General features: G+C 34.4%; 2 protein-coding genes across 2 annotated transcripts; both read right to left on the bottom strand.

Annotated features, from left to right (window-relative positions):
* Positions 1–289: 289 nt before the first annotated feature.
* LOC145620896 (uncharacterized) lies at positions 290–3,737 on the bottom strand. Its single transcript, XM_081675626.1, has 4 exons — positions 3,628–3,737; positions 2,009–3,361; positions 1,854–1,894; positions 290–1,341 (listed from the first exon to the last, which is right to left on the bottom strand). The coding sequence occupies exons 2-4, from the start codon at positions 3,350–3,352 to the stop codon at positions 504–506; spliced, it is 2,223 nt and encodes a 740-aa protein (XP_081531752.1). The 5' UTR covers positions 3,353–3,361; positions 3,628–3,737; the 3' UTR covers positions 290–503.
* A 2,436-nt stretch (positions 3,738–6,173) lies between these two features.
* Positions 6,174–11,177, bottom strand: LOC145624657 (protein SMAX1-LIKE 6-like). Its single transcript, XM_081677744.1, has 3 exons — positions 9,679–11,177; positions 8,463–8,691; positions 6,174–8,232 (listed from the first exon to the last, which is right to left on the bottom strand). The coding sequence occupies exons 1-3, from the start codon at positions 10,935–10,937 to the stop codon at positions 6,397–6,399; spliced, it is 3,324 nt and encodes a 1,107-aa protein (XP_081533870.1). The 5' UTR covers positions 10,938–11,177; the 3' UTR covers positions 6,174–6,396.
* Between the last annotated feature and the right edge of the window lie 5,590 nt (positions 11,178–16,767).

Raw genomic sequence — 16,767 nt, 5'->3', positions numbered from 1 at the left:
TCATTGAACGATGAATTCAATGTATATTAATGTTAGCACTTTTTTTTTTTAGTTACCTCGTTTTCAAATTGTGGGACTTTTTTTTTTGGGGTAAAATCCATAATTTTGACCCAAAATTTTGAGGTTTTTAATTGAGACTGAAGCCCAATACAAATCAGGCCGTGGATCGTGATCTTACCTCACGTATCATATTGGGTCTGTGTTTTAGCTAGCCGTATTTGGAATGATCTAATTCACTTTTTTAGTCAAATTCATTAATTGTTCTACATTGAACGAGTGGTAAGTTAAATAATTTTTTTAAAGGAAAATTTGTCAAGAACTACACACTTAACAGGGGTATTTGGAAACAACTATCCTCTAAAAAAATTTATCAAAAAAACTACCTCCTAAATTTAAAAAGTTAGAGTAGCACTACCCATTTGCATTTTTCGGCGAGAATGTCCGGCATGGGCACTTGATATCATATCCATAAAAATAACTAACATTGTCAAATCCACATATTGTCAATGCCAACCCACACACACTAATAAGCTATAGTTCCAGCCTTCAATTTTAACCACCTCAGAACGTATTTTATTACGTTTAGGCTTTACATAGTTAAAAGTTGCTATACCTCTTAGTGCCTCGCCATACTCACCTTCAACATTTAAGTTAACTTCAACAATGAAGGAAGCATCCACTGGCACAGCAACTTTACGTTTCGACAACGGTACTCCTCCACCACCATCTGCCTCCACAAACTGTTCTTTCATAGGCTCTACCTCCACATACTCAGCCCTGCCCTTTTCAAAAATCATGCTTCGATAGTATTCCTTTTCGTAGGCTTTCTCGTATTCGTAGGTGCTATAGCTACCCCATATCTTCCCATGAACTCGACAAACATCACTACTTTTCTCAGACAGCAAAGTAACCTTCAGATTAGCTGATACACCATGCTCAAAGATTGTATAATGAACAGCTGCAAACCCATGTCTGCCTCGTACAATCGAACAGATCCGCCGGTCTTTCATTCCATAAATCGAATGATAATTCCATTCCAAATAACCTCTGCTAATTTCATGCCCTTCAACATCCTTGAGGTCAAAAAACATTCCAAAATGTACACGGAGGGCTTCATAACAATGAGGCTGCTCTACTGGGACTACATTTGTATGGGGATGCAACTTGACAGGATTCATCTTGTCTCTATTAAAGATATCATATACGTTAAAATAATCATAACTTGAGATTTTCCCATAGAGTTGCAAAGCATCACCAGAACGACCAAAAGAGCCAATATAAATCGAGAAAACCTCCACAAGCGTTCGATTATATTTCAACAGCTTAAATAAGGGCCGAATACTGAAAATTTAAGGAACAGCAAACAATTAGTCACACTTTACTCCTCATCAAACAATCTAATCAAACAATCAAATATTATTACGAAGCATCCTAATACGATCTTTTCAGAGTTATGATGTCAAATTTTAAGTTAACAATGGGTTTGAGATCACATTATGACGATCCCAAAAGATATTTACATATACTCCTTACCTCCTTGGCCCTCGTTCCTTGTATGTTTAACTCCTAACATTATTTCTTCCATCTTTTCAAGTATTAAATCTTTAAATCCAAAGAATAAGGAAGACTAACACTTTTAGCACATAACTACCAGTAAATGCATGAGCCACTTCCAATTTCTACTAGAACTAGAAAACTACTATAGTTGTCACACCACTAGTTTAAATTACACTACCAGTGTGAGCATTGTTTTCAAACAGTATAATTATAGTGCTTACTTGATGAATAGAGACTAATTGAAGAGATACAAAATTTTTTGGAGAAAATTGGAATGGGATCCAAGAGCCACTTACCTCTGATTGCTCACATCTGACAATAGATCATCATGAAGTAGCTGAAACCAAAAATAAAAGAATAAAAAGCTATAGTTAGGTGACTTGCATACACTGAAAGGTTACATAAAAACAGGAATTGCGGTGAAGCAGCAATAAGAAACAAATGCACCAACCTTGGACCTCTTTCGCTGAGGCTCCTCAATGGTACTTTTGCCTGTATGGTCTGAGTTTGTTTCAAGTAGATAATAAACTGTCATTTGACGTTTAGTACTTGAGGTTGATCCTTCAGAACTATCCTTTTTAGTGGCCAACTCGAGAAAACATCCTTCCATAGAGTGATCAGTAGTATTATTTCCACAGCCAGAGTGTTGTTCACTTTGTTCGGGAGGGTAATCAGTACTACACTTATTAGGGTCAAAAAATACGTCCTTTTGGAAAAGACCTGGTGGAACTGGATCAAAGTCAACTAAACTTCTTGGTATCATCTGAAAATTTCTAAAGCATCGTTCCATATCATTAGATATATTTGGATTTTTCCAATCCACCACCACTAGAATACGCCAATTCTGCCCTGCAATTTCTTTCCTTCCAAGCATGCTGGTGGGTATGAATTCCAAAACAAAGTCACTAACAAATGGCTGACCGTCAACCACTAAATCTGCTTTAAGTCGAAGGAAGGAATATGCGGGTACTGCCAAAGGAAGCAGCAATGTATGCGGAGTAAGGAACATGCCAGTGTCCTTCTCTGGATAAAATATGACGCGTGATATTTCTTCACCACTCTCCATGACAGTGGTAGCAGAGATGGTACCCCCAACATTTAAACCACTAACAATGTCATTCATAACACTTTTACCACGTATGCTCCTTCCATGGTTTTTTAGAACAGTTAATGCCACACGAGCTAAGATTCCATACTTAAGCATAGTATAATTCAGAGTGACCATCCCACTCCCATTCCCAGAAAACGTTAATTGATGTTCTTTTTCGTAAACAATGCCACCTAAATCAAACACGTTAACAGCATCAATGATTACAACATCTCGAATCTTGTCTACAAGTGTCAACTTCAACTTAAAACGGTCTGGTAGCAGAAAAGGGCCTTGGAGTACGGCTCTATGAAGGGTAGCAGGTTGCTTATCCTTCCTACTAACATTGAGCGAATCACTGAAATCACGGTGAAAGAAAAGGTGTTCCTTATGATGATCATCATCAACAAGGCAGATAAAACCATAAACATCAAAAGACGGATTGCCGTCATCAAGATGTATGCAAAGAGAGGACAATTCAATCAAAGGAGTTCCTAGAATATGATAGTCATCTCTAGTATAAGGTTTCCTGATAATTCCAACCTTCCTGCCCTTTTCGGCGCATATTTTACGCAATTCGACCTCCTCGGGGTCTTCATACACCACTCTGGGAGCGAGAGCAGGAGTGGGACGCTTTTCTGGTTCAAGGTCGATAATAACTTCATCAGAAAACATTTCACAGATGATATCCTCTATAGTGGGAGGCATTGGATCAGTCTGCAATTATTGGTATAATTAAGCATGGAAATTCTACACATATTACACAATAACAATAATTGGAATTCGGAAGCAGTATCATGCTAACAGCAATCATAAATCCCCTAAATTACTCAATTCAAATTTCATGGGCATATGTACAATTATGTCGATTATTAATCTAACATATAATTTTATGCTAAAATTTTTAAGCGAAAAAAAAAAAATCACAACAATTTACAGAAATTGGAGACAATATTATAAGAGAAATTTGCAGAAAAACTTACAGAATAATGGTGTTGCGATGAGAACAGCTTCTGCTTCCTCTTCGTCTGTGATTTTGGGAGTTTAGGTATGCAGCTATATTTGCGTTTTTTTTGGAGCAATAAAAAAAAAAAAAAAAAGGAGTTATGCGTGTTATATCAGAGGGAGGACATATATATTGCGTGGGATTGTGGGAAGTTGTTCAACCTAATTTCCTTGTTCAAACCGGATTTGACCGGACTCCATAGACCTAGCACAATTACCTGATCCTAATTCCTAAATACCCAACTTGAGACCCATTTGAAAGCCATTATTACTCACAGTAATATAAACATTAGGAAAACTTGTCACAAACCACCTTATATAATAGTACAAATTTTGTAAAAAATCACCTTATAATTTAGGTCGGAGAAGGGTGGTTTCGAGTTGGGTGGGTAACTTCTGTTGGTTACGGTAGGGTTTTAGACTGTTTTGGGTTGGGAGTGGGACTAGGGAGGGTGGTTTCGCATCACTCCATCAATCTTAAAAGAAAACTTGCCCTCAAGTTTAATCCGAAAAACAAGGCTCCAAATCATTGGCCATTATAGTAACACAATTCTTGCTCCAAGAAGTACATGAAAGCTATCATAATTTCTCCCTATGTTGTACAATCTTGAAAGTTCCGTCCTCAATCGGTTCATTCTTACCTCTAGAATTATTAATATTAGTTTGAACATTTAAATATAAGCAACCAGTGGCAAATCCAAAAAAGCAAATATTTATCGGACGTAAAATACATTTCATAAATATTAATGGGTCAAGTGAATAATTTTATTGGGAATAACTCCTTTTTTCTTTTTTTTTTTTTCTTTTTTTTTTGAAATAAGGAAAAACTCAATTTTATGACAAACAACTTTATTTAAAGGAATTTTTTTTTTATTTTTTTTATTCAAGTGGGTCACTTGACCAGTTGACCTCACTTCCTTGTACATGCATCTGCCACTTCATACTAACCCTTATTTCCTTTTTGTCAAGCTTAGGCATAATAAACAACAAACTCTAGCTCTAGCCTCTATTGTGAGCTTGAATAGGTGGGGTCTTAGGGGGGGTAAAGGATGTAGTTGGACTATCTTGTCCCAACCTTCATTGATTAAACACACACACACAAAAAAAAAAAAAAAAAACAACTTCATTGCATAAACATTCATAACACCATTAAATAGCACCACTCGATCATATTACCAAGAACAACCCAGTAGTATATAGCAAGCAATCATAGGTAAAATGTCACACACACAATATTAGAATATGAATTGAACCTATAGAAAAGTTTGCTAAACCTTGTCCTTTAACTTGTAACCCTTCTCCAAGGTGTAACCAATTAAGCTTGTAAAATTTCCCTCAAAAAAAAAAAAAAATAAGCTTGTAAAAAGGAGTAGGATGGTCCCTAGCTAGTAGGAAGCTTCATAACGCCAACCAACTTAGTAACTGCTACATTGGTGCTCAATCTTGTATCATGATCAACGAGCAACTACTATCACCCACCTTGCATATAATATTGAACAAAATTTCCCTTTGCTTACATGCAGTAGGAGGAACAAAATCAAAATGCAAAACTCTCCTTAAGCAATATGGTAATATTTAGGAGTAATCTTCTCTTGAACTTCAGACTCTTCAATATCAAACTCATCCTCTATATCCAACAAACATGTACTCTCTCATTCTTCTTGGTCAAGATAAGTCAATAACATTCTAAGTTCCTTAGCTTATTGGATATGATACAGTCACTTTGTTGTCATAATCTCTAGCAATGTATCATTTGTCCCATGCCTTGACAAAGATTGTTGGGCTATGGATCCCTTCCTATGTGGAGAAAGCCCATTTTAATGTTGTGTTAATGTTGGGGCAAGTAGTGTAACTAAGGTCCAATTGTGAAGTCTTCTCAAGGAAGCTTCCTTTACTTGACTTTGTGTGTGTCTTCCCGTGGAAGCTTTTGGGGCAACAAAGTCTTTGAGATATTTACACTTGCTGCCAGAATTTTTGAGTAAATGAGGGAAGCAAATTAGTTGGGAAGAAGTGAGAAAGATACAGAGAGTTTCAAAGTTAAGCCATTTCACGTTCTTCATTGCGCAGCTCCAGAAATCAGCCCCGATCGAAGCTCATCCGTGGTCCGATTGAGCTCAAATTTTGACAGCTTGTCCGGGACATCTAGGGCAAATTAATGGTGTTGTGAAATTGTGATGTGTAGTTGTGTACAATTCTTGCTTTTTCGGAGCAAAAAAAAAAAGACGTAGAAGTGTGTGTTTGTTTAGGGTGAGGACAGGTCTATTGCGCGGGAACTGGAAAGTAACATAATCCGGTCCGATCCAAATATCCAAATACGAGTAATAATTAATTGAAAGTGGAATGTTAATATTTTGGATCGGATATTAGATTTTCTTCGGATATTTAAAAATGTATCTTAATAAAAAATTTGTGTAATAAATTAGATATTTCATATATTTAAAAATTTATAATGCGTATAGAATCAATGGCCTTATAAGTTGTGCTCATAAAAAAACTAAGGGCATTAGGGCAAGGAGACGACGACTTAAAGTAAACATATACATATATCTAATGACTAGGATAGCTTTATACATCTTTTTTTTCTAACTGTGGTCAAAAGTGCAGCACATAAAATACATACATGCAAAAAGGACCCAAGAAAAAAAATATAAATATCAGATCACTTAGCCTAAACAAGGCTGTAATCTGGGGCTCAAGGCTATAATATAGATTACACTAAACCAAAAAGCTAGGAGAGCACAAGAAAATCAGATACCAATATTAATTCTCTTGGGAAGACAGATACTAGAAACCAATTCTTTGACAGGAACACCTTCACAAGAGCTTAGTCTGACAACAGATTCAGCAGGTAAACTGTACTTTTCCCGGGTTTCAGCGAAGCTTGTATACAGAACCTGTTCAATCCAATGATCAACAGCCTCCTTGTTTGAGCACCAGGCTGCTGCAAGAATTTGTACCATCACTTCATGCTCAATCTCTAGTGATATTTTCTCCCCTCTATATGTGTCCTCAAACTTTGAGCGGACCTTCCTCAACAGTTTATCAGCAAGAGCATCAAAATCAAAGGGCTTAAATATTACATTTCCATCCACTTGGCCAAAGAAACCTTCGAGCCATGCTCTTCCACAGATGTCCATCTCAGCAGCCTGTTCTTCATCTTCCAATGGCAAATTCAAATCAAGGGAACTTTTTGGGGTTTTATGGACACGTTTTGATACCTCAAAGTTCTCTGAGGTATCATTGATAATGTGGGAAAGCTTCCTCTTGGCTGAGGATTCGTGGTTTGAGGAACATTTTGAGGGCAAAAGTGAGACAGTTGTCTCATTACTTCTGCTAGCATCAGCTAAAACACTTCTGGTCGCTAGCTGCATTTGCCAGTTTTTAGCTTCCAAGATCTCTTCCTCCTGAAATTTGATAAACTCCTTCCTTGGAGAGAAACTTCTCTCATCCTTGGTCACAGTAGAAGTTGTAATGAAAACCACATTATTTATACCGATTTCTCTGCCACGTGAGTCCTGAAATTTACCTGTCTGAATGGCACGGGACAAGCTATTTTGTACCACTAAATCTGCCTCATCTACATTTTCAAGGAAGACAACAGAGTGTGGCCTTTTACACAATTCCTGGGCTATATGATCCACAACTGTAATTCTGCTCTTATTTATGTCAAAGACCTGTGAGCCTTGACAAAGAAAAAGGGAATTAACCTTGTTAATCTTATCTTGCGAACTCAAATCCACGGAAATTAGGCGGTCTCTGCTTCCAAACATTGCATCAGCTAATGTTTCAGCAATCCTCTTTTTTCCGATTTTATCAGGTCCAAGAAAACTGAGCCATATATTCCCTCTGATGCTTGCAGACCGTTGACGTCCATTTCCACTCCTACAACATGAAACTATTTCAGAAATTTTGCTGATGACTTCACCTTGCCATGCAACCGCCTCACTCAATTTAATCAGAAGTTGCTTGTAGTCATTAGGGTCCAGTCCATGGAAGGAAGATTGAGCAGTTTGTGCAGAATCTCTCTTGTTAATCATCCCCTGATTAGTTGAGACGGGGCCTGGAAAGTGCTGTAAGTGAGTTTGACGATCTTGCAAGAAAGGCTTCTTTAAGTCGCATTTAGATGCATAGATTGTCCCTAAACCTAAATCAGTAGTGACAGAAACAGTCGTGGTTTGATTTGGAGGGAGGTTTAATTTATCAATAGGATACACCAGGGGAGCTATGCGCTCTCTCTCAGTTGATTGGCAATGTGGTATTTCTACTATGGCTGGTTTTGGGAAGTCAGGTTTTGTGGTGGCTTGCTCTTTAGGAGATACATTTTGTACCACAATCTGCATGCCGGAGCTAGAACCTGAGCATGCTCTCTCATTCAAAGAAGAATCTCCGCTATTGCAGCTGCCACCCTGCATATTTTCTGTCATGAATGGGAAGCCCAATGGCGGCTGGGGAACTTGCAACCTGGCTAAAGAGACTCCTTGAGTAGGAAACATGGAACTTTGATGAACAAGCCGACAATGATCATCCCATTTTTTCTGCAGGAGCTTGATATTATCATTTGATGCTGTTTTCACATCCTTGACCTGCGCTGAATGGATGAGTAGTTCATATAAAACTTCTACCAACATTTTTATAACCAATACTGAATATATTACTCTCATAAGGAATCACATGTTATAATAATCTTAAATGCCTAAAATCCCTACGCGGCTACGCCAAGATATAGATTTGGTGCATGCTTACGTTATTACGTTCAAGTAAGCAGATATTGTATGAAAAAATGGGGAAAAAATCTCGAAAAGGAGGTACACACCTTGCTCAAGTCTGAATCTGATTTCTGCAACCAGGAAGGCAAAGCTGCAGAGTGCTGATCAGCAAATGAAACAGATGACCCTTCTCTCGAGATAGCACCAAGCTCATGTTCATACTTTTCATTGCAAGCACTACAACGAGTAAATGAGTGCTGAGCAGTAGTTAACGGAGGTCTGTAGTCAGAAGGTGTTGGAAAGAAACCACCAAAGGGAACAAAGGACCCCATCAAGCTGTAAGTATATCATGTACACGCGACTGTCAGATTCAGTAGCAAAGGAGTCAGAAGCTCAAATCTGCATACATTTATTAAAGGTTTCGGCACACATAAATGCACTTATGAATCATAAATTTGTGGTTCCACTCCTCAAACATTTCAAGTAAACCAATAATCTACGCACTCATTACTCACAAGTCACAATAAGGTGATCATAGTGATTTCACGTCCCAAAGCATGAATTAAAAAGGCAAGAAACTTAGTCACAGATTCACAGTATCACTGTCCAACAGTTTGTTAGGTAGATGTTAACACATAACTAATGATTTGGCAAGAAAATTTCCCAACAATGGATAAAATTAGCCTCTTTCAAAAGGTTAAATCGCCGTTTCAAATTGTTATTCAATCTGATCTTTAACCAATAAAATTACCACACTTCAAAACTGGATCATTTCATCCAATCCCAGGAATTAACTTATTTATCTTTCCTCGAATGAAAGTCCAGCAAAATTTCCATGAACTCAAATAAGTAACACAACCAAATACAGCACTTTCCCATTCTTCTCTTCATTTATAAAATCTTCCTCATGTCACACTGATATTATATTCAACAAGTGTATAGCCAGAAAATGCAAATTGTTTATTCTTCTACTACCACCCCAAGATCGTAAATAAATAAATAAGGGATTTATTTGTACCACAGGAGTTCATATATTCAATTCATTTCCCACCAACATGTGACAGCATAAAGCCCCTAAAAATTACTAAATAAGTAACTATATACAATAATACAAGTATAATAAAACATTAAAGATGTCACATATAGTTAACAACATTAAAAGAACACAACACATGTTGATTAAGACTCGGGGCTAGTACTCAAGACTTGAGATCAACCCGACTACGTCTACACACCAAACAAACTAAAAACTAGCACATGTAGTCTGTCATATACTGAATTAAAAAATAATAGAAATAATAATTTAATAATAACAAATCTCACCTGGATTTGTTAGAATTAAACCCATCAAATGAAGATCTAGAAGAAGTAATAGGCAGAGGATGAAGATCCCAATCTTTCTCAACTGTTGGAAACTTAGCCACAAAATTAGAGTAAGTTTCATAATTAGCAGCAAAACCAATCAACCAAATCTTTTTCCCATAAATTTCCACCAAATTACTCAATTTCTTAACCACTACTTGTTTCAATTTATCATCATCATTTTCATCATCATCATTCTCATCAACTAAAACCTTCAACTCTCCCAAATTAACCACAACTCCAGGCCTAGTTAACCCACAATTCTCCACCATTGATCCAACTTCCTTCATCTTCAAATCCAACTCTTCAATCTTAGCCTCGAAACACGAAACACAAGCAACAAACTCCTTAATCTCTTTCTCCAAACAAACCAACTTCAACCCATGAATTCCAACAGGAAACCCATCAAATTTCTGCTTCCAAACACAATCTTTAAACCTTGAAAGTGCATCCTTACCACATACACCCACAAGCAGAGGATTCCTCTCCTTCTTCTTCACCATCACCTCCCCTATCCTCTTACAATTCTCATCACTCTCCCCAAAATACCCCGGAAAATCAACCAAATTACACAAGAACAATGGAGGACACCTCGAACTCGGGCCTAAACCCGAACCCGGACCCGGACCCCACCTTGGCGGGTGTAAAATCGATATCTTTATCTCGGAGCTCCGAAAACCCGCTTCCCCAAATACCCGACTCACAATCGGATCATCCAGAATCGATAACACGAAATGCTTCAACTCAACTTTTATAGACGAAATTGTAATGTTCCCATTATTATTATTATTATTATTATTATTATTGCTATTTGTACTGTTATTCGAGTTGCAATTGACCTGATTGAAATGATACATCTCCGGCTGACGGCGTTGATTAGCTTGAGACCGTTTAATGGCGGCCATTAGAGAGTTGGAGATAGGAGGGGCAAAATCGTCATTACAGTCAGGGGTATTCTTGGAAGAAGGGAGACGATCCAGTGAGACACCAACACAAAGCTCGAGAGCTCGGAATTGAAGACGGGGAGAATACGCGGAGCTCCGACAACGTGTGAGAGATTCTCGGAGAATAGAGAATGATGGAGAGAGTAGAGCTGATACTGCATGAAGCGACGTCGTTTGTGCGTGGTTTCTTCGTTTTGCTACTGATACGGCGTCGTCTAATGCCTTTGCTGCTTCCTCTGTTAAACATTGTCTCGCCGTTGTTACCGCCGTCGGCATCACCTTTTACGGCGACTCTCCGGCGAGATCACCGGGAAATTTGACTGTATTTTTAAGTTGGGAGTTTAAAATTTACAAGATTATAATTATATAATTATAATAATTGTTGGGGGTAAAGATAGAAATATTTTTGGAGTGGCAGAAAATAAATGAATAAATAAAAATAAAAAAGGAAGGAAAAGAGAGAAATATGAAGAAATGGAATTGTCCAGTGAGCAAAAAACGCTTGGTGAGTATTAGATCCTTCCTTACTGTGTAAAAGATCTTTCTTTTTATTATTTTTATTTTTATCTTTTATAAATTAAATTAATTTAATTTGGGTTTTTGCTTTTGGTTTGTTCCCCACCATACTTTTTGGTTGATGGAACATTTTATTGGGTTTGATTGAAATTGAAAAAATTCTGTTTCTCAATTCGTGAGTTGGGTTGTACAAGTTTTTTATTTTTATTTTTATTTTTATTTTTATTTATTTATTTATTTATTAGAGACAAGAGGAAAAAGGGTTCCACAAGTTGACTTTGCTTACTATTGTTTCTTCCTTTTAAAAAATTAAAAAAATAAAAAAAAACACCTATTTTTGGGTTGAAAACTTGAAATTATAATATTATATACGATTATATACTAAATGATTTTTTTTTTTAATTTAAATATACTTAATGTAAATATAATTATTGATTATATTAAATCAACATACCAAGTATTTTTAGCATAAATTAAATCAACATACCAAGTATTTTTAGCATAAATTAAATCAACATACCAAGTATTTTTAAGTAATTTTACCATTATGGTTTGGAAATTCCTACAAAATGATTAAAAGCAAAGGGTGTACAAAGTACTTTATTACATACCCTTTTGGTTGAGATTTTAATAAAGGTTCTTTATTATAATTAAGACTCTCCTGTCCCACTATAATGTTTTACAATTTGCTTAAAAGTCATCCTTGTAGGAGAAATTGCTCAACTTATTGTAATTACAAATAAATGTTTTTAATGTGTATGTATCAAATCATATTTAAAGTAAGGCTAATTTGGAAGAAACATTCATTGTTTAATTTAACTTAATTTGTACCGTATTAGATATGAAAAGTGTTATTAATTCGGGATGCTCAATATAGAAATCTACTATTTGAAAGTAGGATGGATTGATAGAGTAGATATTTTCAATTATATTGTATAAATTCAATGCAAAGCAAATTGTAAAACATTTTTCTATTTAGATCACCTAGATACTTTAAGTTGTTTCCTTTTACAAAAATAAATTGTATAAAGAATTCGAAAACGACCCTAGTTTGTAACATAATTAAAGGGGAGATATTTGCAAGTCTCGATTCTACCATACAAATGATACAATAGACAATAAGCACTATCTCATAAGTGATAAAATTGTCTTTCACTGTGATTTTGATGGGCTTATAAATGGGTTAATTTTCTAATTGATCGATGGTACTCATAATAAATGATAAAATTAGAAATATTTAAATAAAGAACATTAAAGTAGGATTCATTTGAAATTTTAATGCAACTTGTATTATATGTGTGTGAATAAAAGAAAATTGTTAAGATTAGTGTTTATATCCCTACAAGAGCTTTTGTTTATCATTTTTTCTTATTGATAAAATATACTCGTAGGTAGTTTGAGTAGTTAATACAACATGTAGTTCCAAATACACAAAGTGCTATGTTTGAACTTTGAATATATACAAATCAAAATTTTAAAGTCAATATTCTTCTTATAATTTATTCCATGCTTTTCTCCCATGAAATTCTTTATGCTATCTATAATTTGGAACCAAACCTTTTAAAAGTTAAAATCTTTTTTGTACTAATAACATATTGTTAATAAAAATAATGAGGCTTGAAATGATAGAAGTACTTGTATTTTTAAAAACTCACTATTCATGCTCTTTTTATTAAAATTTATAAGACAGGCAATACAATATATTGAAAATTGGTACATAATTAGTTGTCTTTTACTAATTTTGTGTGCCCGCATGGTATTGTGTTCAAGTGTAAAAAAATTGATAAAAAAATTTAGATTTTATTTAATTAACATTATAATATATTAAAATTCTAAATAGGATAAAGATGAAATGATAAAAATCAAAATATTGAGTGTGTACTTAATTAATTAAGGATCTGTTCTCTTACGTTGAAATTCAGTTCAGTTCAGTTTAGCTCAATTCAGTTCAGTTCAGCTCCTAGTTTCTTTCTCTTATAAAATACTCAGTTCAGTTCAGTTCAGCTCAGTTCAGTTCAGTTCAGCTCATAGTTTCCTTCTCTTATAAAATATTCATTTCAGTTCAGTTCAGTTCAGCTCAGTTTAGTTCAGTTCAGTTCAGTTCAGTCAATGAGAACAGACCCTAAGTCACCTACATATTAATAAAATGCTCTACGCTTCCTTCAAAAAAAAAAAAAGGTCACCTACATACTTCGTGTTATAAAAATGTGACATATTTTAAAAATAGTAATAATCCATTGAAGATTAAACTATAGCATGACATACAATATACGGCATATAATAGGAGTAGAAATAATCCACAATAATTTTTTTTTTTTAAAAAAAAATTGTGAAGAAAAAAGGGAAAAAAAAAAAAAGAAAAAAAAAAAAAGATGTAGTAGTAGTAGATGCAAGATGTCGTGTCCACTAAAATATATAGTCGGGTGGGGCAAAGAAGGCACTTGAGTCGTTGTCTACCTTTTGGGCGTGAAAATGAAACACAAACACAAACACCTCCTTTCAAAGAAAAAAGCCATCAAATCAAATCATGAATTTGTAAAGACTAAAAGTTTCATTGCATGCTGATAAGGGTGGCAACCCTTGGGTCCGCTTTCCACCACCCATCTTTCCCACTCAATGTTTTTCGGGTAATTTTCATCTTTCGCTTTCCCCCGTTTTCGTAAGCTACCGTTTCGTATACTTCCTCCGTTTTTATTTACTTGCGATACAATACACGTTTTGAGGTTGAGATTATTTAATGCAAACTGTCAAAAACTCATACATGATACCTAACCCTACTCTGATCTAATCCTCATGTTAAAATTGTTCTGATATTATTAATCGCTCGTTTACCTTCACTAGTTAACCATCTCCTACAACTATGTGCCTAAAAAGTGTGTTATAAGTAAGAAGAAACAATGGAAGTATTATACATTCGGGTGCTCTATACATATAATTATATAAATTATAGTTTATCGTTGAGTCAGATATGTATATATATCATGCGCTCATGTGTATGATATATACTACATACTTGTTCCAATTTACTGAAAACAACTGAAATGAAATGAATTGTTTATGAGAGAAGCTGAATTGATTGTAAGATGAACCTAACAAATCCTACATATACTCTAACAGTTGAATGAATGTTTATTTAAATATAGAGATATTTGATAAAGTCAATTATTTTATCAATTGTTTGACCAAAAAGTTGTTTGATTTCTCTTTATATTTTTTGGATGAAAATTCAGCTTTCCAACTAAATCTAGAAGCTAACCAAAAAGTTTTTTTTTTTTTTTTTTTTTTTTTTTTTTTTGTGTGTGTGTGTGACGGGGAAGCTAAACAAATAGTTAGAATAAAAGACATTGTCCAAAAAACATTATTTTGTAAAACCTTCAAAGATTGTGTTAGACTTACCAACTTATATTATTAAGGGAATAAGGGGTGTTACTTATGGGGAAAAAAAATAATTAAAGGGTGTACGGAGTATATAAATTATATGTATTGTTACGTAGACGTAATATATAAGTATATTCCTATGAATAAATTTGTAATTTCAACTATACAGTGGAGTACACAAATTACACAAGCTCACACACGTAGTATTTAGTACGTATGAATTCTGTATGAATAAATAATACTCGGAATTAATTGCCCTTGTTAAAGTACGTACACAACTAGCAATGGAGGTATGAAAAAGCTTTAAAAAGATAAGTAATCGTCACTTCATCAGGTTTCCGGTGTACAAATGCTTAGCTAAGCCATAAAAATGGAGTTGGTTATTAAAATAAATATATTATATTATAAGAAAACCTAGTTTTAACAAAAGTTTGTGAAAATGAACTGTTAGAAGACTTAGAATTTGGTATACATATTGTCTAACCAAAATAATTCTTACGTTTGATTTGATAACAAAATGTGGTTTCGATTTTCTACTATTTATCCTTAGTTATGGGCCCAGTTAGATGATCTTTCGGTCTTTCATTATTGCTAAATATTGAGTTGGTCTTTGGATTATTTTTTCTAATAATCATGGTTTCGTAGGGATTAAAAGACTGACAATGACAAATTAACGTATTACGTATGTATTTGATTGCTTTCCAATGTCCAAAGTTGATTAATTAGCACACCTATTGTACAAGTTGGTGTGTTCTTATCTACTCTTTATCTTGGGTCTAAAATAAATCACAAATCATTTGAAAAAACTTTCTTGAAATTATTAATTTTGAATAACTTGCGGTAAACATTCTCTCACTTTGGACTATTATTAACTAATTTAAAAAGCATATGACGTTAAATAACATTCTCATATTTTGGACTAGTAATTAAAAGGGGCTTGATTTGACATGATTTTTATCATTTAATTTAAGTATACCCTTGGAGATAGGGAACCAGGCTTAGGAAATATTTTATCTGGTTCATGTTGATCTACAATGAGTCAATATAATGACTTTATACGTATAGTTTGATCTACAAGTTTAATGCAAAGGGTCTACATAGAAAAGTTTTAGATTTTTTGTTTTATTTATATTAAGTGGACTGATCCGTTGTGGGCTCGTATTCACATTAAAAGTCAAAATAATTTCTATACATAGCATACACTCATACAATTTACCAACTTGAATCTCTTATCGTGCTAGATTCAATAGTACGTACTTCATAAGTATATACCAAGTTACGTTAGGCTAAGTTGGAATCAAATTGTTCCGATTAGCCGTGTACTAGAATCATCTTTACTCTTTTCATACCCTCTTTGTTATTAGTACTATGTTAGTACAAATTGAGCATTTAGTTTGGGTGGCAATTAGGAAAACAATAGGGCAAGAACCTTAAAAGAGATTTTTAAAAATTTGTACGGTTGGATGATGTATAAAGTACGATCTTCTAAATGTAAATTCTCTAGGGCCCTTGTGAGCAAGGAATCTTATCTCTAAGGGGACCCGTGTGAAAAAATAGTACTTGTAATTGTGAGGGAAAATATTGGCTGACCCCGTATATTCTTGTCTTACACTGTAATCCCGTTGGATTTTTTTATCTTTTTTTTTTGGGGGGGTGTGTAAATTTTTGGTTCTTCTAATCCCAAAGATGATACGTTCGTTCTATTTTAAAAAGATTGTTCCATTATTCTTGCTTTATTTTACTGGTAACATGGTATGCAAATTTGTTGAGTTTTATTCAATTGATATGTAATTATGTGACTTTGTGAGTACCAAAAAAAAAAAAAAAAAAATGAATGATAGATTGATATTTAAGTAATCGACTAACATATCTATAATTCACTCACTTTGACAATAATTACTATGAAACATAATAAAATTTAATACTATATAATAATTCGAGCTTTTTTTATATGTGATATATCTCGTGTATTAATGGGATGACTAACTAGAATATAAATCTTGATCTCCCTATGTTGGTGCCTTAAAGTAAGTTTGTGCATATTAATAATTAATAATAAATGTAATTTTCCTTACCCTGGAGATGTGAGAATAGATGATAGGGGTTAGGGGATCAGATATGATTAAACGATTATGTGATTCAAATTTTTTTTCTTTTTGATTCAAATAATAAGTGTTGTAATCCTAGTAATCCAAAAGAAGCACTCTGGGTA

This window comes from Chenopodium album, chromosome 3, assembly GCF_948465745.1.
Source record: "Chenopodium album chromosome 3, dcCheAlbu1.1, whole genome shotgun sequence".
In the NCBI taxonomy this organism is placed as follows: domain Eukaryota; kingdom Viridiplantae; phylum Streptophyta; class Magnoliopsida; order Caryophyllales; family Amaranthaceae; genus Chenopodium; species Chenopodium album.
This window is presented reverse-complemented; position numbering and strand designations above follow the sequence as displayed.

Excerpts from the sequence above, each read along its gene's own strand:
- LOC145624657 (XM_081677744.1), bottom strand. The coding sequence starts at position 10,937 with ATGCCGACGGCGGTAACAACGGCGAGACAATGTTTAACAGAGGAAGCA. Across the intron at positions 8,692-9,678 it reads TTTAATTCTAACAAATCCAG|CTTGATGGGGTCCTTTGTTC; the intron begins GTGAGATTTGTT and ends ATATACTTACAG. Across the intron at positions 8,233-8,462 it reads CAGATTCAGACTTGAGCAAG|GTCAAGGATGTGAAAACAGC; the intron begins GTGTGTACCTCC and ends CATTCAGCGCAG.
- LOC145620896 (XM_081675626.1), bottom strand. The coding sequence starts at position 3,352 with ATGCCTCCCACTATAGAGGATATCATCTGTGAAATGTTTTCTGATGAA. Across the intron at positions 1,895-2,008 it reads CTCAGCGAAAGAGGTCCAAG|CTACTTCATGATGATCTATT; the intron begins GTTGGTGCATTT and ends TTTTGGTTTCAG. Across the intron at positions 1,342-1,853 it reads TCAGATGTGAGCAATCAGAG|TATTCGGCCCTTATTTAAGC; the intron begins GTAAGTGGCTCT and ends TTAAATTTTCAG.